This window comes from Eptesicus fuscus, chromosome 13, assembly GCF_027574615.1.
Source record: "Eptesicus fuscus isolate TK198812 chromosome 13, DD_ASM_mEF_20220401, whole genome shotgun sequence".
NCBI lineage: Eukaryota > Metazoa > Chordata > Mammalia > Chiroptera > Vespertilionidae > Eptesicus > Eptesicus fuscus.
Window position 1 is genome coordinate 30,165,353 of NC_072485.1, and position 24,393 is coordinate 30,189,745.

General features: G+C 39.7%; 1 protein-coding gene across 13 annotated transcripts in view; it reads left to right on the plus strand.

The window, feature by feature from the left end:
* Window positions 1–24,393, plus strand: part of PICALM (phosphatidylinositol binding clathrin assembly protein) — a 111,490-nt gene that overhangs the window by 13,682 nt on the left and 73,415 nt on the right. For 12 of the 13 annotated variants that reach the window (XM_028128473.2, XM_028128498.2, XM_028128482.2 and 9 more), the window contains exon 2: window positions 22,129–22,271. In XM_028128473.2, coding sequence (XP_027984274.1) covers window positions 22,129–22,271 — 143 coding nt within the window. Of the gene's footprint in view, window positions 1–22,128; window positions 22,272–24,393 lie in introns of those variants that run through there. The other variant, XM_054725139.1, reaches the window with a different exon arrangement.

Genomic DNA, 24,393 nt, shown 5'->3' on the forward strand with positions numbered 1-24,393 from the left:
TGGCTCAGTGGATAGAGAGCATTGGCCTTCGGACTGAAAGGCCCTGGGTTTGATGCTGGTTTAGGGCACTTGCCTGGGTTGCAGGCTCAATCCTCAGTAGTGGGGGTGCAGGAGGCAGCCGCTCAGTGATTCTCTTTCATCATTGATGTTTCTCTTTCTCCTTCTCCCTTACTCTCTGAAATCAATAAAAATTTTTTTAAAAAGGGGGGGATAGGAAGGAAGGAATGCACAATCCTCTTGCCATTTGTGCAGGGGGCTAGATAAGGTTTGGCACCTGAAATTGAACCTCTGAAGATTGTTAATACATGGTGGTTTGGACCACTAAATAAATAAAATCAAGTACTCTGATCTCATGGCTTTTGTGAGTTTGTTGGGAAATCAAATCTTTTTGAGTTCCAAATTTATGAATGAACTTAAAGACAAAATATCTAATGATGTTCAGTATGACTAGAAAAGGTTTGATAAATCAGTTAAAGTCAATAAGATTCTTAGTGTTTTTTATGTATATGATTTAACTATCAATATCTATTTATCTACAAATGATACATTAATTATCAGTCATTCCTAGCTGTATAGAGCTGGATCTCTACCAAACAAGATATTAATCTTGGGGGAAATAATATACTCATTAGCAATTATATATTGAGTGTCTATTATATAACAAAGTTACTGTGTTGGGAAAGATTAAGAAATCCAAAAGTGACATCACTGGTTATGTCCTCAGTCTAGTAGGGAAGATGACATATACAGATACTTGTAGTACCAGGCAAATGTGAGATAAGGTCATTGAAAATCAGAGGAGAGAGATACTGATTTTGACAAGGGGGAGAAGTTGAGCTTAAATGATAATCAATGAGGAACAGAAGGCATTTCAGGTAGAGGAAAGAGTATGAGCAAACATTTGTAGCTAGTAAGGCTGGAACTCTGGGGAACAAAAGAGCTTTTTTAACTATGGAGGGTAAATAGGGTGCTTTGTGGCTGGGGGAAGGACAGGTTGTAAGGAGTAATACAGTTAGAGTAACTGTCTGAGATGAGATTGTGGAGAGAGTATGGATTTTAACCATATGGCCTTTAGGTATATCTTGTCTCCAGGTAGCTTTTAGCTATTTTAGGTGAAACTTGTCCATGGTTAGAGTTGTTTTTCAAAATTGTGCCTATATTGTATGTTTATTTTCTGCTGCCAGTGCTAAAATAGGGAAGGCAAGGAGTTTTGTTGATCTTGAAACTGAGAATGAAATTTTTCTGCTTCAAGCTTTTTATAATAAGTTGATTATAGACTGTGTTAATAGTGACAACATATGAGTTTTGAGGATTTCTCAATCCATAGATTGCACAGGTATTTGAAAAAGTCTCCTAAACAGAAATAATGCATCATTAATTTGATGTGAAGATAGATTTTTTTAAAAAAAAGTTTTTGTTGATTTTAGAGAGAGAGAGAGAGAATGAGAGAAGGATATATATAGAGAAACATAGGTAAGAGAGAAACAACAATTGGTTGGCTCCTGTACGCCCTTACTGGGGATTGAGCTCGCAACCTGGGATTGGGCTGAAATCAGCAGTCTGACATCCCCTGAGGATGTAGCAGTGTGCCAAGAGGCAGGTGGCCTGGGAGGAGCTGGAGCCAGCTGGGCGCCATGCCGCTCCTGCTCATTCCGGCCCCCCTTTTGCGCCTGTGAGGGGGGGGACCCCCACTTGGTAGCGCTACTGCGGAGGTGGGAGAATCTCTTGCCGCTGCAGCTGCGCTTGCTCTCCTGTGGTGAGCCCGGCTTCTGGCTGAGTGGCACTCCCACTGTGGGAGCACACTGACCACCAGGGGCCAGCTCCTGCATTGAGCATCTGCCCCCTGGTGGACAGTGCGCGGCATAGTAATTGGTCGTTCGGGCGTAATGGTCATTTAGGCTTTTATATATATACTAGAGGCCCGGTGCATGAAAATACATGCACTGGAGGGGGGGTCCCTCAGCCTGGCCTGTCCTCTCTCACAGTCTGGGAGCCCTTAGGGGCTGGAGGCAACCCGCGATCAGGGGAAGGCGATATCCCCACCACACCTCTGCTGCTGCCACTGCTGGCAGTGCAAGCCTCAGCCAGCCCTGGTTACCTGAGCCTCGGGTGGCCCTGGGCAGCTGGGCAGCTGCCATCCGAGGCTTGCCTGTGCCTCGGGCTGGCCCTGGGTGGCTGGGGCTGAGAGGACTGGGGGACACTGGAGGCAGGTGCATAGGTGCGTGGAGCGGCCAGACCCGCCTGGTGGCGAGCCCAGCCGTGCTGTGCACCTTCTGCCCCAGCGGGGCTGAGGGGATGGGTGCCGCCATCTTGTGGTTGTGGGCGCCGCCATCTTTGAGGCCGTGGCAGTCAATTAGCATATTCCTTCCTTATTGGCTGTGGGCGCCACCATCTTTGTGAGGGAGCGACGATCAATTAGTATATTCTCGATAGGATTAGAGGCCCGGTGCATGAAATTTGTGCATGGGATCCCTAGGCCTGGCCAATGATCAGGCTGATCGGGGCCTTCCTTCTCCTGGCTGCCGGCTGGCAGCTGCCAGCCAGGGCCTTCCTTCATTCCGCGCCACCCCCTGGTTGTCAGCGCACGTTATAGTGAGTGGTTAAATTCCTGGTCAGTCGAACTCCTGAGGGGACAATTTGCATAGTAGCCTTTTATTAATAGGAAGGATATAGATATGTAAACATTATTAAATGTAAAAGTACTTGATAAGTAACAGACTTCTTATTTTGTTAGTAAAAGACTTTATTCATATTAGTCTTTTCAACCATGTCACAAATGTTTGCTTTTCTGAATTTTTCACTTCAGTCAGCCAGGTTGACCAGAGGATATTTATCTTCCTTTCAGGTTTGTCTCCATTGGGCATGTATATTTATGTTGGATGCCCTTGTTTGGTGAGGGAGGACAGGATCCTTCTCTCCACCCCTCGACCCACCCCCCTGCCCAGTTGGCCAAATGAGCCATCACTGGCAAGTCATGGATAGATAGCATTTGTAATCAAATTGCTCCTCTATTTCTCTGCGTAGACATTTTCTTCTTTTTTTTTCCTACTCTAATAGCATCCTGTGCAAGTTTATCTCTCTTGAAAACAGGGACTCGGATTTATTCATCTTGATATCTCCAGTACCCAGAAGATAAAGCCCGGTGCATGATAGTATCTTAGTAAATATTTAACAAATCTTTGATGAAGATAATGGACTTAATATACTGGGGTAGTGAACTATTTTGACAACAGTTTTTTATTTTATTTTTTTAAATGGGTTTTTATTGATTTTAGGGAGAAGGATAGAGAGATAGAAACATCAAGGAGAGAAACATCAATCGGCTGCCTCCTGCATGCCTCCTACTGGGGATTGAGCCCAAAATCCAGGCATGTGCCCTGACCAGGAATCAAACTGGTTACCTCCTGGTTCATGGGTGGATGGGCTTTGTTTTATTTTTTTTAATGTGAAGTTCTTGGATAGAATTAATCTTTGTATTTAAAATATTCAGATATTATTTTGGTCTTTAGTTAGTTGGTTTACTTGTTTAATTCATGGTGTTCATGACAGGATTATGAATTTGATTCCTGAAAAAGAAAGATGTTGGTGGTTCCTTAACTATGGTCACAGACTAAATGATTTACACTGGCTAATTGTCTTTCATTTGTTGGCTCTTGGTCATAATGGGAGATCAGTTGAAGTTACATAATATAGCATCACTAATTTATCACCATATGCTCATATGCACAGTAACATTATCTTAAAATTATTGGGTTAAGTGATGAATTAATGCCTCAACCCTCATTTTATTCCTTATTTTAATTTCATAGAACCATAGACATTTAAGTATCATTATTGTTTCAACAATTCTTAATTTGTTTGCTCATTAGAAGAACTGTGTTTCTTGAAGTATATGTATATTATTGGAAAAATGGAACAATAGTCTATTAAAATGAAAGGAAAGCTTACCAATAAAATATGATACTAAGTACAACTAACAATATCTAATATTGATAATGATGCTTTAAACTTATAAAGTACTGTAAATATGTTGTGTTTTATAATGTTATGTTTTACAATATATTATTGTGAAAATTATGATAGTCCTACTTCTAAAATGGAGAAATTGAAATGGAGTTGCTAATTAACATGCCTGAAGTCATAATGGTAAATAGTGAATCTGGAATTTGATTTGGATTTTAGATTTTATTTTTCTCATTCTGGTGTCACTTTATCCTGTTACAGTACAGTCTTAGCACATGGAAATGGATGGGGCCATACATAGAAGTGGTCGTAGGAGAGCCTAGAGCATAACTTTTGTAATGGTGAAATTAGCAGCAGCATCATTACTGTTTGAAGTAGAGATTGGAAATGAATAGCACTTAGGATAGACTAATACGTGTGAGAGAAGAGGTTTAGGGAAAAAGAACTTTAAAGGAATAGAAAAGCAAACAAAAAACAGACACCTTTTCTTCCCACCTACCAATCCCAGTTCTTCTGGAAGGTATCCAATTAGCAGTGGGAGCAAAAAGTAGTTAATGTTTTCCAGTATTTGTTACGTTTAGGGTGGAATCATACTGCAAAAATAGTAGTATTCAAAGTAATAGGATTTTAGTTGTGTAGAAGGCTTATTTGGGGAGCCTTTGTCACAACAGCAAAAAAAATTGGTAAAAGATTGGTTTTGTAGAATGAAGGGAGAAAGGTGGTTATATTCTTCCTTGCTTCTTGTCTAGACCATTTAAAATTTATATTACATTTTCATAAATAAGAGAAAGATAAATTCTCTCAGAGATTTGAGGGATTCTCCAGATACCCAGCCACAGATAGAATATGGATTTTGGAAATATATGTGATATTATTTACCTACCTAAACATAGGTGGATACTTGCATGAAAGAATCACCTGTTCTTATTCTTAGTCTTTTATTATTAGTGTTACTGTATTTGGTATAGAGAAGCAGAACTATTAAGTTAAAAACAACAACATTGTAAGTATTATATACTATGTATGTTAAGTGTTAAATTCGTTGTTTCTAAATTCTCTAGTAGCAGAGATCTGTTTATCACAATGCCTACTATTGAGAAATACTTAAAGCCTATATTTAGGGGAAGTAAATTCATAATTAACTGTGCAGTGTGTGAAGTAAGTTGTGATTGTGTCAACTTTTAATAGAAGAAAAAAATCTTTAAAATATTAAATGTTTTTAAATTTTTCTGTAATCACTGTAATATACTTAAAATTTTTATAGTATATTTAAGATTGATGGCTTTTAAACATAGTGTGAATAAAATAATAACTTTATTTTGGAATTTAAATAAAATATACCAAATTCTCTATACTTGTGCACGGTTTTGAAAAAATGTTTTCCCCCACTCAAGTAACATTTTTTGATCATCAAAGATTGGGTTTTCAGATTCACACTGGTGGGTTTCTCTCCCCTACCCCCATTTCATTGACATTATTGAGGGGTAATTTACATGTAATTTTAAAGTTAAAAAAGCAATTTTGGCCCTAACTGGTTTGGCTCAGTGGATAGAGCGTCGGCCTGCGGACTGAAGGGTCCCAGGTTCGATTCCGATCAAGGGCTATGTGCCTTGGTTGCGGGCACATCCCCAGTGGGGGGTGTGCAGGAGGCAGCTGATTGATGTTTCTCTCTCATCAGTGTTTCTAACTCTCTAGCCCTCTCACTTCTTCTCTGTAAAAAATCAATAAAATATATTTTAAAAAAACACACAACAAAAAAACCTAATTTTGGCAGCTGAATAAAGCAGATTTTCTTTTCTTTTCTTTTTAAATCTCAGAAGATATTATGCCTTTTAAGAAAGGCATTTGCACCCAGCCAGTGTTACTAGGTGATTGAGCATCGGCCTATGAACCAGGAGGTCACTATTAGATTTCAGGTCAGAGAACATGCCCCTGGGTTGTAGGCTCGCTCTCCAGTAGTGGGGAGTGCAGGAGGTAGCAGATCAGTGATTCTCTCTCATCATTGATATTTTTATCTCTCCCTCTCCCTCTCTGAAGTATATATATATATATAGATATATATATATATATATATATAGAGAGAGAGAGAGAGAGAGAGAGAGAGACAGAGAGAGAGAGAGAGACAGAGGGGGGGGGAGAGGGAGAAGGGGGGTAATATGCAAATTAGCCAGGACACCGTAACAGTCAGAACTGGCTCAGGAGGAGGCTGTGCGTGCAGATGGAACTGGAGTGGAGACACAACAGAGGGTGGCCCACCCCTGACCCTGGAGCGGAGACACAGCACACAGGGGGGCCCGCCCTCGCTGGGAGACTGTGCCAGCAGTCCCGCCTCTGCATGTGAGCTGCAGAGGAAACACTTTTTTTTACAGCTCATTGGCTAAGCTCCCTATATGCCACTTGCAGTGTTCTTGGTAACTTGGGTAATAAGAATCCAAGAAGGTGATCTAGGGTTTTTCCACCTCACTCCTGGAGGAAAAAACAAAGGTCCGCTGCTGGAGGGGCTAAGAAATGTCATATCCTGCCCTAGCCGGTTTGGCTCAGTGGATAGAGCCTCGGCCTGTGGACCGCAGGGTCCGGGTTTGATTCTGATCAAGGGCATGTACCTAGGTTGCAGGCTCCTCTCTGGCAGGGGCCCAGGTCAGGGCTCATGCAGGAGGCAACCAATTGAAGTGTCCCTCTCACATTGATTTTTCTCTCTGTCTCCCTTTCTCTTCCATGTTCTCTAAAAATCAATGGAAAAATATCCTCAGGTGAGGATAAAAAAGAAAGAAAGAAATGTCATATCCTATGAAAGAGACATCTTGAAAATGCCTAAAGAAAGTTGTCATTTTTTCATGGTGAAGGAGCTAGAGTCCGTGTTGATGAAAACACCTTGGTGGCTCCGGCGGCTGGCAGTGGCAGCAGCAGAGGGGTGATGGGGTGGCACCTTCCCCTGATCAGCCAGTATGTGTGTGTGTGTGTATGTATGTGTGTATGTGTATGTGTATATATGTATGTATATGTGTGTATATATGTGTATATATATTTTAAAGAAAGGCATTTGTCAGGCTGAAGTTGTCTTTTTTTAATGTCAAGAAACAGGCAAACATGTGTCATATGGAATTTTATAAGAATAGTTATGTTTTAATGAAATGAGGATAGAGATTTTTTTTTTGGTTGAAATATTCCTAAATGGTTAGTCCTTCTTTGTGGAAACTTATAGACTTAAGCTTAAACTAATTAGAAAAAAATACCTTGGCTTTATTTTATGATGATATATTAATAATGTATTAATAATAATTACTTGCATTTTCTATTTGTGGGGCATTGTTTCAAAACTTAAAACTATGTGGATAGGTTACTTTTTGGTACTTACTATTTTGGCTATATGTGTCTTATGTTTATAGCAGTTCAAAAAAAGACTTTTCAGAAATGGCTTTCCATGTTGCCCAATAGCTTAGAGGCATCTCTTGATGCCTACTTGCCACAAGAGTGGCACTTAATGAACTGTAGTAAATGGCTGGTACAATTTTGACTCACTTAAGGTGAAAAGATTGCTTTCACGAAATTGTGAAGTATATGAGTTAATAGTGAATTTCTCATGGTTTCTACTTACTGTCTACATAAAACTAGAGGTTTTGCAGAATCACTAAGAGAATTATTTTCAACATGACTTTGATTTGGCAAGGGTGAAGCAGACATGTTTGATGTAGAATGAATGGGATGCTTTCATACTTCCCATTATGTGGAGATGGTAGTTGATCATGGTGGTCAGTTCCATAGGCCTCCAGGCCACTGGTGACACTGTAAGTTTCAAAACTCTCCTTTTATCCCAGACTTCTGATTATAGTATAAATAGCAACTCTCCCAAACATATGCCCCATTCTGCACTTATCACCATGTGACGTGTTTTTGTTCATTTGTCTCTGACCAGTAATATATAAGCTTCATGATGGCAGGGACTTTGTCCACTATTGTGTATTTCTAACTCTGAAGACTATTTGGCATATTATAGTGTGTAGTGAATATCCTATATAATAAAAGGCTAATATGCAAATTGACTGAATGGCGGAATGACCGGTCACTATGATGTGCACTGACCACCAGGGGGCAGATGTTCAACGCAGGAGCTGCCCCCTGGTAGTCAGTGTGCTCCCAACAGGGGGAGCGCTGATCAGCCAGAAGCCCTGAGCTGGGCTCATGGCTGGCAAGCACAGCGGTGGTGGCGGGAGCCTCTCCCGCCTATGCGGCAGCACTAAGGATGTCTGACTGCCGGCTTAGGCCTGCTCCCCCGTCAGTCGGACATCCCCTGAGGGCTCCCAGACTGCAAGAGGGTGCAGGCCGAGCTGAGGAACTCCCCGAGTGCACGAATTTCGTGCACCAGGCCTCTAGTTATTGAATAAAAAGAGTTTCTCTTTGTTCCTACTGATGTTTGGAAAGCTGTGGAAAAAGGAGTATAAAGATTCTGTTGTTCTTATTGCATTGGGGACATGAAACTTGTGTGTTTTCTGAGTGATGTGGACTCTGGCAGAGAGGCTAACTGCAATCTTTTTTTTTTTTTTTCCTGACTGGGCAGAATTTAAATTGTTAAGAGAAGCCATGAAAATTCTCTTGGATTCCTTTTAGACCTAGGCTTGACTATTACAGAATAACATTAACCAAGCTATGGGGAGGATTTTTGCCTGTTATTTTCTCTTCTTCCCCCAAACTTCATGAGTAGAGAAATGGGCTTTTGTTTCACCTATATACCAACAAATATTTATACTATCATATTAACATGTGTACAGGGTACCATGTCACACACACTGTGGATGAGAAAACAAAACAAAAGATTCCTAGGTTTATTTTTAACAAAATAAAGAATGAATGAGTCTGGATTGCTTAAAACAACAATGCGACAGTCAGGTGACAGTTGAGTTCCTGTTCTTTAAGCATGAGATATTTTTGGACATAGAGGTGAAAATTTCTAATATCTCCAACTAAAACTTTAGATTGATTTTCAGAGAAGAAAGTTGAGAATCATTTGCAAAGAGGCATTGTTGAAGTTAGGTGGTTAGATGATTTTCATGTTTGTGATTTTGGGAATGCTGGGAGAGAACCATAGTATAGTGCTCGTAGAAGGAAAAAATGCAAATATGCCAGGAGTGGGTGGTGGTAGTGTATTAATTCCGTCGCTGCATGTAGGCTTTTATTAGGTCACTTATAACTAGGATGACATATAATGTATTCCAAACTGGGTCACGCGAGAGTGAAAGGATGTGCTATTTGGATGGGACAACAGGTGTAAAAAGGACTACTCTAGGAAAAACAGGACACTTGATCCCCCCCTACTAATAACATACTTTTCTCCAGACTTAGTCCCAGTTCCTTCGACCTTTCCAGATAAATTTGTTTTTTCCCTTTAGAGTACTCTGATCTGTCCTCGCAGATCCTCTCAAGCTTTAATCCCTATGTCCTGGTCTTGTTGGAATGAAAGAATTCTTTCCATTTTTTTCTGCCCCCGACTCCCGCTGGAGTGTTTCTGGTTTACAGCATGTGGAGGTAAAGATACTATTCATAATGTGTTGTTAGTTGGCTACACACACACACACACACACACCACACACGCACACACGTTTGCTCTTTCATTTTTATTTTAAGGAAATCTGGTTTTGTGTGTTTCTGATCCTGTATTAGATAGTTTTTTGAGAATCCTGGTTATATCTCCTTAACTGGGCTCATGAACTATTATTAAGTTCTTAGAATGTAATACAAAAAGAATTTGTAATTTGGCATTTATTCTTAAATTACTTGATACTTAATGTTTTCTTTCCCACAAGAAGGGATTGTAATTCTAATCTTTCAACGGAGGAAAGGGGAACACCTTGTGTTTATACCAGTGGTCGGCAAACTCATTAGTCAACAGAGCCAAATATCAACAGTACAACTGTTGAAATTTCTTTTGAGAGCTGAAAACCGAGTTCTGCAAATGGGCCACGAAGTTTCAATTGCACTGTATGTGCACGCCCGCACGTGGTATTTTGTGGAAGAGCCACACTCAAGGGGCCAAAGAGTCGCATATGGCTCGCGAGCCGCAGTTTGCCGACCACTGGTTTATACCGTGGACATGTTATTATTTTTATGTTGGAGCACTGTAATGCTTTCATTTTGTTTTTCTATTCATTTTAAATATATTTTTTAATTCTTACGTTAAGTGATGTGTTTTTATTCTATTAAGTAACTTTATATTATCTTATATTTCTTGACAGAAATTGACACAAATAATAGTTCCTGTTGAGGTAGTGCTTATCAAAATATTCTTCTCAACTCTAATATCCTTATTTGGAATCTGGGATGAGAATAGGGTATCTTGATTTGAAAATCACCACTTTGGAGTACTAGAACGGAATCCCAAACAATCTCAAAATTAAGGACTTTGTTTATAAGCCTGAACCCATTTTCGTTCTTGCCCAGAGCCCTATTTTTTCTCTGTATAGTGTTCCATCTAGTGGTAGGAATGCAGAATATACCATAACACCAAGGATAAGCTTTAGGTTTTCAGACTATTTTTTATTTTTATTTATTTATTTTGTAATCATGTCCCAGGCATACAACTTTTTTTAAAAAATATATTTTTATTGATTTTAGAGAGGAAGGGAGAGGGAGAGGTAGGTAGAAACATCAATGATGAGAGAGAATCACTGATCGACTGCCTCCTGCATGCCCCCTACTGGGGATCGAGCCTGTAACCTGGCATGTGCCCTTGGCTGGAATCGAACCTGGGACCCTTCAGTCTTCAGGCTGACGCTCTATCCACTGAGCTAAACCAGCTAGGGCCAAACTTTTTTTATATTAATAACTAGAGGCCCGATGTACGAAAATTACTTCCCCCAGCTGCCAGCACTGGCTTCCCTCCAGCACCTGGGACCTGGGATCCGGGCTTCTCTCCTCCGGCTGCTGGCAGGCACCTGAAACCTGGGCTGCTTCCCTTTTCTGGCTGCCAACAGGCACCCGGGACCTGGGCTGGCTCCCCTCCGGCCCTGGTTTTGTCTAGAAGGATGTCTGGAAGGACGTCTGGTCTAATTAGCATATTAACCTTTTATTATTATAGACTAGAGGCCTGATGCACGAAGATTCGTGCAAGAATGGGCCTTCCTTCCCCTAGCTGCCGGCACCGCCTTCGCTCTGGCCAGAGCCGCCTTTCCGCCTTCCCATGCTGCCCAGAGGCCCGGAGCGGCTGGGGCGGTGCTGAACGCCTGCATCGTTGCCATGGCAGCAGCGTAAGCATCCCGCCCCCAGCCACTCAGCACCTGTGTATGCAAATTAACCCACCATCTTTGTTGGGCTGATTTGCATACTCACTCCTGATTGCTGGTGGGCATCACAAAGGTATGGTCAATTTGCATCTTTCTCTTTTTTTTAGTGTAGATGCTTACATGGTAGACTAAAACTTTTTGTTAATGGGGGAAATGGCCCTTTCATTTGAAAAATAAGTTAGTGGCAGTGAATTCTGAGAGTATTCCAAGAGTACACCGAGATTATTATGATCTCTGAACGCATAGTAATCTGGCCACTCAGTGTATATCCTATATAATAAAAGGCTAATATGCAAATTGTCCCCTCGACCAGGAGTTCGACCAGCAGGCAGGCCGACCAATCGCTTATGTCCCCTCCCCCTGGCCAGGCTGGCCGGACCCCACCGATGCACAAATTCATGCACCGGGCCTCAGAAATTATACACACACACACACACACACACACACACACACACACACACACAACACACACTGAGTGGCCAGATTATTATGCGTTCAGAGATCATAATAATCTGGCCATTCAGTGTATAAGTTTTTCTATGGAGCATTTCTATGATTTAAACTTTGTTCTGCTTTTTTTGGTAAGATTTTATGTATTTTTGATAGTTTATGGGTGAAGAGGCAAATGCATAAATAATGATAGATACTTTTAAGAGGCAGTCAGTTGGGCTGATTTGAAAAGGTTGCTGTATATATGATGAAAATTTTATGGCAATTCCATAATGATTTCATTAACTAAAAATTTATTTTGCACTTTTAAAATTAAAGTATGGACAATTCAGCAAACGTGGCTTGTGTCCAGCTATGACTTAAGAGGCTAAATTTTAGCCAGACATTAATGTAGAAGTACCTTAGAATTGGTTTTGTTTACTTAGTTCCATCTGATTTTTTTCTTTTCATTCCCCCTTTATCTCTGCTTCTTTCTCCTGCTACAAATATAAAGGAATTTAGTTCTTTCTCTTTTGTTGCTTTTCATAGTCTTCTGAAGACAAGCAACACTTGATAGTTGTGTGGTGTATCCCCAGGAATGTTTTCCTAAATCTGTTACATTTTTTATTCCTCCTTTTAAAAAATAGTGGTTTATTTAGGTGGTCCTCATAAGTGCCTGAAACTAGTACTGATGGAGGTCTTTTCAGGTTAATGTATATCTTTTTCAAAATTTTTGTTTGTTTGTTTAAAATAGCCAGATAATGAGAGAATTTGTGAAGACTTACAGTAGCTTTTCCTTTGAACAGTTGTTAAAAGGTGTGTGTGTGTGTGTGGTGGGGGGGGGGGGTAATCTTCTTTTACATAGTGATTTTTTAAAAAAATCAGTTAAAAAGAAAGAAGAACTTAACTCGGTTAAATATAATACATAGTATTACCAGATTGTAGAGTTGTCTTTATATTTCTTATTTTTCACATGTATAAATCTTTTATCCATTCATTTTGCAGAGAACACAGTAATAGAAATAGCCTATCTAGTTGTGTTAACAAATTGATTTTTTCCTACTTGTTTTTTTAGTAAGATGAGACTTTGCCTTACTTTCTTTGTGGGTTTGGTACAATGGGACTTTGCTTTACTTTTTTTGTGGGTTCTGGAGATTCCTCATAATCTATTATGGTGGGAGACTAAACTTCTGTTCAAAGTAATTTAAAATATTGGCCTATCTCTTTTAATAGAGGCTACAAAATTTCCAGCTGTCCTGTGATGCAACTTTTGTGCTTATACCCCCTCTGCCTCACGTCCTTGAGGAAATAAAGGAACATGTTATTGCTATCCTTTCTGCCATTGAGCATAATGTGCTCCAAAGGGTCTAGAATGAATTACAGTACAGGATTGGTGTCTGTTGTGTGACATGAGAGGTGCTTACTGAGATTTGTAAAATTATGGAAATAATAGTGATATAGTTCCTTAGTGGTTGACAACCTGCTCATATGTAACTTAGTTACTGAATAATTTCGAAAGTGTTCTTTTTTGCATCACCCTATATTTAGGAAAACAGTATATATCAGAAAATATACATCAACAATTTAAAAATGGAATCTTACTCTGTTTTTTGTGTTCTTTTTTTTTAACATGGTTTTGATTTAATATACTATGAGCATTTCCCCCTGTTAGCTTTTTTTGCTATATATTTTTGGCCTCAGTATTTCATTGTCAGACTGCTGTCATTTAATGAATTACCCAGCATAATTGGACATGTCCACTTACATTGTGACTTAGGTCCCTTAGCTTTGTAGTACTTTTATCAAAGCCATTTGGATATTTAAAAAGAAATTTTAAAAATACTTTCCATGCCTCCTTTTCTCCTCTTTTCAAATGAAATCAGTCCTGTTACCTGTACTGAGCATTCTATATCCTGTGAATCTTTTCCCAGTTTTTGTCTTAGCATCCAAAGATGTGCCCTTGGCTGGAATCGAACCTGGGACCCTTCAGTCCTCAGGCCGACGCTCTATCCACTGAGCCAAACCAGCTAGGGCCAGACTTTTTTAATATTAATAACTAGAGGCCTGATGCATGAAAATTACTTCCCCCAACTTGTTGGTTAGATTTATTTCTTAAGGTATAAATTAGTCTGTGAAGTTAGTTTTCGTTAATTCTTATGGAAATTATGTTAAAGTTTAACGTATATTTCTCACAGAAGTCCCCACAAACTTTAAAGATAAAATTATAACATTTACATCTTAATTTGTGACCCCTAACACAAAAAAAATTGAATGCAGTAAGATATGAGAGTTCATTGTGTTTCCCAGACATTTGACACTTCTGACAGGGCAGATCTGTCTCTGTGTGTCCAATTTCTCTTGGCTTTAGTCTGATTTCAATGAGTATATTTTCTAAATACTTTCAAATTTTTGTTAAATGAAAAGAATGTTGCTGATCCTTTATATCAAAAATTCAAAAACTATTTAAAAATATGTTTTTATTAATTTTAGAGAGAGAGGAAGGGAAAGGGAGAGGGAAACATTGATTGGCTGCCTCCTGCACAGCCCCCTACTGGGGCTCACAACCTGGGCATGTGCCCTGATCAGAAATAGAAACAGTGACCTTTTGGTTTATAGGATGGTGCTCAAACCAACTGAGCCACACAGGCCAAAAACTGTTTTCTTACCTTGTAGTCACTGTTTCTTGGTGGATATTTGTTCCTTTTATTTGTATTAAAGAAAGGACTAGTAAATATATATATATGTGTGTGTATGTATATACACACACACTAATAGCCCATCGCGTGAGTAGGCCGCCTGCTGCTTCCGCAGGAGCCGGCGGGAACTGCAGCCCGCCGCCAGGAGCCACACTGCTTCCACGGGAGCCATGTGGCTTCCGCAGGAGGTGGAGAAGCGAGCCGCTGGTGCCCACAGGAGCTGGGAGGGAGCTGCGCCGCTTCGACGGGAGCGGGAGGGACCCGTGCCGATCCTGCAGGAGGTGGGAGGGAGCCGTGCTGCTTCCACGGGAGGCGGGCCCGCCATCTCCTCTCTGGGCTGCACTTGGCCGTGGAGGCTGCGGGCCAGCCCCCCTGACCCCCAGAGGCCCTCCATGGCTGGGGCGGGACGCTGGCCTCATCGCCGTGACGACAAAGCAAGCATTCTGCCACGATGCTCACGCTGCCCACTCTGGCGGGGCTGAGGGGACTGGGAGCCGCCATCTTGTGGCTATGGGCGCCACCATATTTGTGACAGAGTGATGGTCAATTTGCATATCACCCTTTCATTAGATAGGATATATCCCATCTAATGAAAGGGTGATATGCAAATTGACTGTCATTCCAACACAAAAGATGGCTGCCCCCATATGGACAAGATGGCCGCCACAAGATGGCCAGCAGGGGAGGGACCAGGCCTGCAAGGGAGGGCAGTTGGGGGCGATTAAGCCTGCAGGGGAGGGCAGTTAGGGGTGACCAGGCCTGCAGGGGAGGGCACTCAGGGGCAATAGGGCTGGCAGGGGAGCAGTTAGGCATCAATCAGGCTGGCAGGGGAGTGGTTAGGGCAGTAATGGGCAACCTTTTGAGCTTGGTGTGTCAAACTTCGCCAAAAAACTGAGCATAACTCGGGTAGTGTGTCACTTTGAGGAAAAAACATTATTTTGCAAATGTTTCATCCTCGGTATGTGGCGTGTCATCAGAAATGGCTACACGTGTCAGTGATGACACACGTGTCATAGGTTCGCCATGACTGGGTTAGGGGGTGATCAGGCTGGCAGGCAGAAGTGGTTAGGGGAAATCAGGAAGGCAGGCAGGCGAGCAGTTGGGAGCCAGCAGTCCTGGATTGTGAGAGGGATGTCCGACTGCCCGTTTAGGCCCGATCCCAGGATCGGGCCTTAATGGGCAGTCGGACATCCCTCGAGGGGTCCCAGATTGGAGAGGGTGCAGGCTGGGCTGAGGGACACCCCTCCTCCCCCCGTGCACGAATTTTGTGCACCGGGTCTCTAGTGTGTGTGTGTGTATTTTTTTTAGCCATGCTCATTTATTAGAAAATCTATTTGGCTATCAGCATAGTTTTGATCTAGCCTAGTGAGTGCCTGTTTAGATGGAAACTCTAGGCCTCTACATTTTGTAATGATTCATGCCATTGGCTGTGTTGCCTGACTTTCTGTAGAAGTGAGCCCTAAGTACCCTAAGTTTCTAAGGTTAGTAAACTGCCTTGGGAGGTCTATACAGGTTTGTGGCCTGCATTAAGAATATGGCTATAAGATTAACAAAATTATTTATTAAAACTGATCACTTCTAAAATTTTTGTACTTTGCTAAATACTTACCCCTGAATATAAAAATACTGTTTTACATTTCATTACTTTTCTTATTGTTTTTGTTTTAAATTAATTAGAAATTTAGGACTTGCATTAAAGTGGCTAATTGAGTATTCACTTTCTATATATGTTTCCAAGAACCCTTATCTTTTACAAAAATTTAATTTTATTAATAAATTTGTCACTTAGTAGCAAGTTCCTGTCACCTTACCTGAGGGCACAAGTGCCTTACATATGTTTATACAATTAACATTATCTACTCAAGACATTGTTTGCTGGAGGGACATATTAAATAAAAGAGAGAGCATTTTGTATAGTAGGGATTAGTTCCTTCTATCATCTCTGGAAAATTGCTCTTTATTTCCATGGTAGGTCTAGTTTCTTAAATATTAGAAATTCACATGAATTCTCATCTTGACCCAAAGCAAACACCCTATTGATCATGAAGTAGTTATTTGAGTGTGGAGTTTAAGAATTGCTAATAATGTAATATTTAAGAAGGTATTTCAGTTTTTATATTCTTAAGGTAAATAGCTAAAACAAAACATAAGATGTATTTTTACTTTGGAACTCTTTTGATTGGTAAGGAAAATTTAATACCAAGTTTGTGCTTTTTAAGAAATGAAATCTCCTGGAGTGAGAATGGAAAAAGCAATAGCTATGAAGATTCCTGGGTTATGCTGGACTTTTCTTTGGAACAGTTTGCTTTTGGTTAGTCAGAGGCGGGGAAAACATTTCCTTCCTGAGTTGTTGGAGCTCAGACTTGGAAGCATTTTTAAGTTACTATAGTAGAAACATTATGTGGAGGTAAAATTACTGCATGGAGAAAATGACTTGCTTGAGTTAAAATACTATGGAAAAGTATGTTCAACAGAGTTTTTGTAACTATTCAGTTTTTTCTCTCACAGTAATATTTGTATAACTTTGGCTTTGCATTTGGTCTATGCTGGATTCATAATGTCAACATGAACTCATTTCATTTATCCTGTTATATGTGAACTAGAGGCCCAGTGCACAGATTTATGCACGGGGTTGCGGGGGTCTGTGTGGGGGTCCCTCAGTCTGGCCTGCACCCTCTCGCAATCTGGGACCTGTTGGGGGATGTAGCAGTGTGCCAAGTGGCAGGCGGCCAGGAAGGAGCCCGAGCCAGGGCCAGGAGCCGCACCACTCACACTCATCCTGGCCACCACCACTCAGTAGCACTGCCTCCGAGTCAGGAGAGGCTCCCACCGTTGCCGCAGCTGTGCTCACCAGCCATGAGCCCAGCTTCTGGCTGAGTGGTGCTCCCCCTCTGGGAGTGCACTGACTACCAGGGGGCAGCTCCTGCATTGACCGTCTGCCCCCTGGTAGTCAGTCCACTTCATAGCGACTGGTCAATGTGTTGCTCCAGTCGTTCTGGTCATTCGGTCATAATGGTCACTTAGGCTTTTATATATATAGATTGTTATATTTTAGTGTCTAAAATTATTTAACTTTTATGTGGCCATTTCTAAAACATCCTATATAATAAAAACTAATATGCAAATGGACCTACCGGCGGAACGACTGGTCACTATGACGCGCACTGACCACCAGGGAGCAGACACTCAACGCAGGGAGGCGACCGGCGGTGGTGGCTATCAGGAGGCAGGGCCGGCCAGTGGGTGGCGCCAGGCTGCCAGCCAAGGCGGGTGCTGGGGGCGGGGGGGGGGGTGATCACCCCGCCCACCAGTTGCCCCACAGATGGCCCTGATTGCTGGCCAGACCTAGGGATCCTACCCTATATATTGGGAACAGTCTCTAAGATTTAAAAATTAAAACCTGGCAAGGCTACTCTAACACTGAAAAAACAGGATGATGCAGTGATGACATACATGCATGGACTCTGGCTTGCACATTTTGTGGTCAGCCCTGATTCTGACACTTATAACTGTGTGACAAAGCCAATTACTTAACTTCTCTCTGCTTCAGTTTTTCCACCCATAAGATGGGGAAAATGGTACTACTGCCTCAGAAGGATCATGTTATGTACTACTTTTTATAATCAGTGCAAAAAAATGTAGCTGCTCATACAACAGCAAGATGCCTTTCACCTGTATGAAAAGTATGGTCACTCGTGCATGCAACACCCCTGGATTGCAAGTGGGATGTATGACTGCTGGTTTAGACCTGACATTCCTCGAGAGGTCCCGGATTGCAAGAGGACACAGGCCAGGCTGAGTGACATCCCTCCCCCACTCCCACTGTGCATGAATTTCGTGCACTGTCCTTTAGTTGTTTTCATAAGCATTATAATAAAAATCTTTATTTGTTATATCTTCCTTAACTTGAAATTTTCACATGTAATGGGCTCAGTTTTTCCCCCCCCAATCTTTTGAGAAGAGCAGGTTGTGCAGATAGTATTGGTTTAGTCTGTGTAAAAATTAACACTTGGATGTGTTTTTTTTTTAAGAAAAAATTCATGCTAGGATTCTCTGTAGGCATACTAAAAACTTAAATGATTTATTCAAAAAGTAAGAGAGGTCACTGTACACAAGGCACTATTTTAGGCCTTTGGGGATATAGCAGAGAGGAAAACAGAGCTCTGTCCACATGTAATTTATATTTTAACTGGGATAGAAAGCCTTTAAATAAATTAGGATGAGTTAGGAGATAATAAGTGCTTTGGAGAGAAATAAAGCAGAGTAAATAAGTTATAGGGTATAGTGAGGATTTGGAGGTAGAGGAATATCCTGAGGCTTTGTTATTTTTTTTTTATAAATATTCAGAGATGTTCATCTAATAAAGTGACACTTGTGCAAAGATCTATAAGAATTAAAGTGAGGGGGCAAAGAGTATAGATATCTGGGAAAAGAGTATCCTAGACAGAAGGAACAGCAGTGCTGGGCACCTGAGGTAAGAGTACTTGGCTTATGGGAGGCATTGCAAAGGAGACAGCAGAGTGATGCTAGGGGAGAGCTGATCACAAAGGAAATGTAACATAGATTATATGTATTCTAATATACTGTAGTTGAAACTGAAATATATATATATTTGGCTTTATTTAAGATCAGGCTCTATCTGACTAATGTAGCAGTTTACTTACCTCTGTGATGAATAGCATGGAAATTGCTAACAAAAATGTTTGCAGGCTCCTTTTCAGTTTTCTCAATCTAGTAGAAGAGAATTATTTAGAAGTAAATAATTATAGTGCAGAATAATTCTATAGTGTAGAATTAAGTGCCAGCTTTAATGACTGAGTGGAGGCCTTAGTCTGTGGAAGGGGAAGACCTCACAGAGGGGAAGGTTACATTCATTCTGAAGAATGAGCAAGAGTGGAATGATTTGGGTGTAAAACAGCAAAGTACATCACAGAAAACTGTAAAGTGTGTTTGTGTTGGAAACATATTCAAAGAGGATATTGACAAGGATGAAATGTATGTTATCCTTGAGGAAATCATTGAAATTAAGCCGTGACAGTCAGTGTTCTGTTGTAGATCAGTATTGTGTGTGGGGTGGGTGAGTCCCCAAATCAGTTGTCACTAAAAGTAAAGATCATTCCAGCCCTGACCGGTTTGGCTCAGTGGATAGAGCGTCAGCCTTTGGACTGAAGGGTCCTGGGTTCAATTCTGGTCAAGGGCATATACCTTGGTTGCAGGTACATCCCCAGTAGGAGGTGTGCAGGAGGCAGCTGATCGAAGATCAGTCCAATATTCCTCAGTGGGGTGAGGTAGGTTTTTAATTGTGGAGTGCTAACTGTACATTGCAGAACAGTTTCCTTCACTCTTAATATTTGCCAATAAAACCCCTCAGTGAGCGTTGTTTTTATTTACTTATTTACTTATTTAATCCTCACCCGAGGATATTTTTTCCATTGATTTATTTTGTTTTTAGAGAGTGGGAGGGAGAAGGAGAGATAGAGAGAAACACCAAGGTGAAAGAGACACATCAATTGGCTGCCTCCCGAATGTCCCTGACCAGGGCCAGGAGCCTGCAACTGAGATACCTGCACAACGCTCTGTCCACTGAGCCAAACTGGCTAGTGCCCCTCAGTGAGCATTATAATTTTGCCAATTTTTGAATGCTTCCAGGAGAAGTGGTACATTATAGTTAAGAAATAGGTAAGATTTGGACTCTGGCTTTGTCAGTGATAGTGGGATGAAGAAGAGAAAGTGGAATTGGTGGAGGTTTAGGAGGCTTGGTACTGATGGAGTTTAGGGAGTGTATATACGTACACAGAGAGAGGTAGGAGTACATTTGGGGCAGTATTGTGACAAGAAATTTTGTGACAGGTTTAATTTTGAAAACTAATAAAATAAGCCCAGCTGGCGTGGCTCAGTTGTTGAGCGTTGACGTATGAACCAAGAGGTCACGGTTCGATTCCTGGTCAGGGCACATGCCTGGGTTGCAGGCTCCATCCCCAGGGTGGGGCGTGCAGGAAGCAGCCAGTCAATGATTCTCTCTCATCGATGTTTCTCTCTCTCTCCTCTCTCCCTTCCTCTTTGAAATCAATAAAAATATTTTTTAAAAAAGAAAGAAAACTATTAAAATAAGATTCTGAAGAGTAAAATAACTGTTGATGTGACCATGAGGAATTAACTATTATTTTTAAGAACTGAATGGATTATCAAGACAATTTCTGTAAGGATATAGGAAATTAGATTATGTAAAGATAAACACTGGAAAAAGGCTAGGAATATAACTTTCTTGTAATTAGGTTCAGAACTTGACAACTGTGCTTGACGTTTTAAAGAATTCACAAGCAAGAGTTAGATAGGCCTTGCCCTTAGTAGATTATATTTTGAGAGGCAAAGAAAACTTAACTTTGGAAATAAGGCAAGTACAATATATTTTTAGTGCCATAAGACAGGTATAAAGTACTATTCAAGAAGGTTCAGAGAAGGCAGAGATCATATTCTATTTCTTACTAGCAGGAGCTGAACCATACACGGCAGGTTGAATGTGCTATTTAATTTGATTGAAGTAGCCTGAATTGTGAAAGCCTTGTCATGCTTCTGTTCCATGGCACTCTGTTTGACTGTTGTGCTTTGTTCTTTAAGCATTGTTGGCCAGGGTAACTGCTTATCTAAAATGTATTTGCTTATCAAATGTTACTTTGTATAATAATTGGACCTGTTAGAACAAACGTTTTTAAAAGATTATAAGTAGATAATTGGTCTTAGTTACATTGATATTTCTTGCTAACAATCAAGGCCAAGTTAGGTCACTTGAATTCATACTTAATCATTATGCACTAAAGATTAAAAATGGGCAAACTGCTAATGAATGACTTCAATTTTTCCCCCCTTTATGGTAGTTACAACTAGTAAAACAATTCATTTCTTGGTCTTCTTCTCTATTCTATAAATTGGATCATATTTTGTATTTTCTCCTTTGTTGAATTTTCCAATAATAATCTCTTACGCAGATTGGAGGTGAAACTTTGTGGTCTTAAAGAGCATTTTTTTTGTTTTGTTTTTTCATTTTGGTGCTAGAAAAATTGTTTACTAGACTATTTTATAGTAATGTTTTCTAGTTTGAAATATAAAATTAGAACTTTTATTGTTTTAACTTTTTCAGGGTAATATTTAGTAGAATTCCTGGATCATTTCTTATTTGGAAATTTATTGCAATAAGAAACTTAAGTCCATTTTTCAGTTTTGTCAGTGTTAGCTAGTTGCTATCAACTGATATTTGAGATAACTCAGTATAATGGAAGGGCGAAGAGAATGAGAATCATTCTACTCTCAGAGACCATACAACATATCTGTTATCTTTCTGTTAGTTCAAACACAGTAATCTAGGACCTTCAGCTTGTTAATACTTCCACATATATGATTTCTTTAAAAGTTTTTTTAAAGGTAGGGATGAATAATAGTAGTAACTCTGAAGGTTTATCAGTAGTTAAAAGAATTGTGAAAGTTCCTCAAGACTTTGAGATAAATAAAAATACTTGAGGGTGAATTACTCTCTGGGGTAGTTTGATTTACTTTCTGGTATTGATTATTTATGTGATTCTAATCATACCCTGTTTACTTCTCAGATAGATTATAGTGGTCTCAGTTCTTCTGAGAGGTTTTTCACAACTTTTCCAAACTACCTATTGTTGCTCCACTCTGTTAGATCTTTCATCTGTTAGCATGCAAATCTGGCATTAACAATAAACTAAAGCCAGAGAATAAATTAATCTTTTTTCTTTTTATTGCAGACTTAATTCAGTGCACAAATGAGATGAATGTGAACATCCCACAGTTGGCAGACAGTTTATTTGAAAGAACTACTAACAGTAGTTGGGTAGTGGTCTTCAAATCTCTGATTACAACTCATCATTTGATGGTATATGGAAATGAGGTAAGCAGAATTTTTGGTTAACAAGCATACTGGTGTGTGGACTGATTGTTCATTTTCTCCCCCTGAAACTTCAGGAATGGCTTCAACAATTGAGTACTATAGGTAGAAAGGGCAAGGTGCCTAAGGAAAAAATAATTGTATAATTTGGGCAAAGATGGCTTGCAAGCGAGAAAGCAGAAAGTGGATCAAAGCACAGAGGGCTTCAATAATGGGATCAAGAAGCAAAGATTAATGTCAAGAAATGGGTTCTGTAAATAGCACTAGTCTTTGCAGGCCTTGTACATGGACTGTATGTTTGTCTATATCCAGTTGCTTTTTTACTGCAGACCAATCAGATTTGTCTTATCTCATATAGTGTTTGTGGAAGCACTTTGCCTAATTCATGGGTGTGATGGCCTTTTGCTTAGAAGGACTGATTGAAGAATGCCTTCTTCAGCAGAGGCAAGATGTGTATCTGAAGTCTCTTTTACCCAAAAGGGGAACAAATAAGATGCACAAGCTTTTTCAGTTTAATGTTTGGAGAGAATCATTTTTTTTTCTATGCAAGTCTAGGAACTCATTTTTGCGTTCTTACCTTAAATGACTTTCTCAGCCCAGTATACTTAACTTCTAAAATTCTGTTAAAAGTAACATTTAAAATTGTGTTAAAAAAAATTTGCATGGAACTAGACAGTCTACATTGGTATGTACCTTAGAAAAATGCTGCCCACTGGGAAATAGCTTCCATAGAGATAGGGAGGGGCTTTAGTCATTGGTATTTAGACTTATGAGCACAATGATTTCCTTTTTATTTTTTGAAAAAATATTTTTATTGATTTCAGAGAGGAAGGTAGAGAAATAGAAACATCAATGATGAGAGAGAATCATTGGTTGGCTGCCTCCTGCACGCCCCACACTGGGCATGTGCCCTGACTGGGAATCGAACCATGACCTCTTGGTTCATAGACTTTCTGCATCCATCACTTTACTCATTATTTTGAGTTTTTTAGTCATGAGACTTTTCTGTCATCTGTGACATATACCAATAGAGCTTCATTAAAATTCAGAATTAAAACAGGAATTTACCTACAACTTTATCATTGCAACAGAACCATTTGCACATTTTGGTGTGTTTTGTTTGCTTGTTTGTTTTGGTCCTTGTCCGAAAGTATTTTTATATCTGTATCTATATGAAATATTGTTTTAGCTTTTTAAAAATATTGCATCATAAGCATCACCATGTTCTATGTTCTTTGTATTTATCTTTAGTTATTACATAGTTGATCATATACTCCATGATTTTCTTAACTGTTCCCTTTGCTAGAAAATTTAAATTTTATTATTCACTGTTTTAACACACATTGACTGCTTTTATTTGTAATTTTTAAGTTTTAATCACTATTTCCAGAAGTGTTAATTGAAAATTAATACTTAGTCAATAGGCATGACCATCTTTAGGACATATATTACTATATGTTACTCACTTGCTTTCTAATTCATTATACCCAGTATACAGAGTCAGTAGAAATGCTTGGATATATTCATTTCAATGTAACTTGAAACATTTTTATCTTAACTAGGGTAATTTATCAGTAATGTGTTTACTTAATATCATGATCATTTAATCGAAAGAATATCAGGTTTATATGTACTTTTAACTTTTAAAAAATATATATATATATACATATATATATGTATATGATCTATGTATGAATGTGTATATGTATATATATAGTCGACTTTTGAACAACATGGATTTATATTTCATGGGTCTGCTTATATGTGGATTTTTTCCCAGTAAATACTGTAAATGTATTTTCCTTAAGACTTTTAATAACATTTTCTTTTCTCTAGTTTACTGTATTGTAAGAATATAGTATCTAATACCTATAACATACAAATATGTGTTTTATTGTTATTGGTAAGACTTCCAGTCAACAGTAGGCTAATAGTAGTCGGCTAATAGTAGTTAAGTTTTGGGGGAGTCAAAAGTTACGGTGTATTTTTTTTTTTTGACTGCTCTGGGGGTTGGCACTCCAACCCCTACATTGTTCAAGGGTCAACTGTAGTTTATTCTTTAAAAAGAAAAAGCTACACGTATAACCAACTGCAAAGCCAGGTAAAGAGGCTGTAAATGAGATAG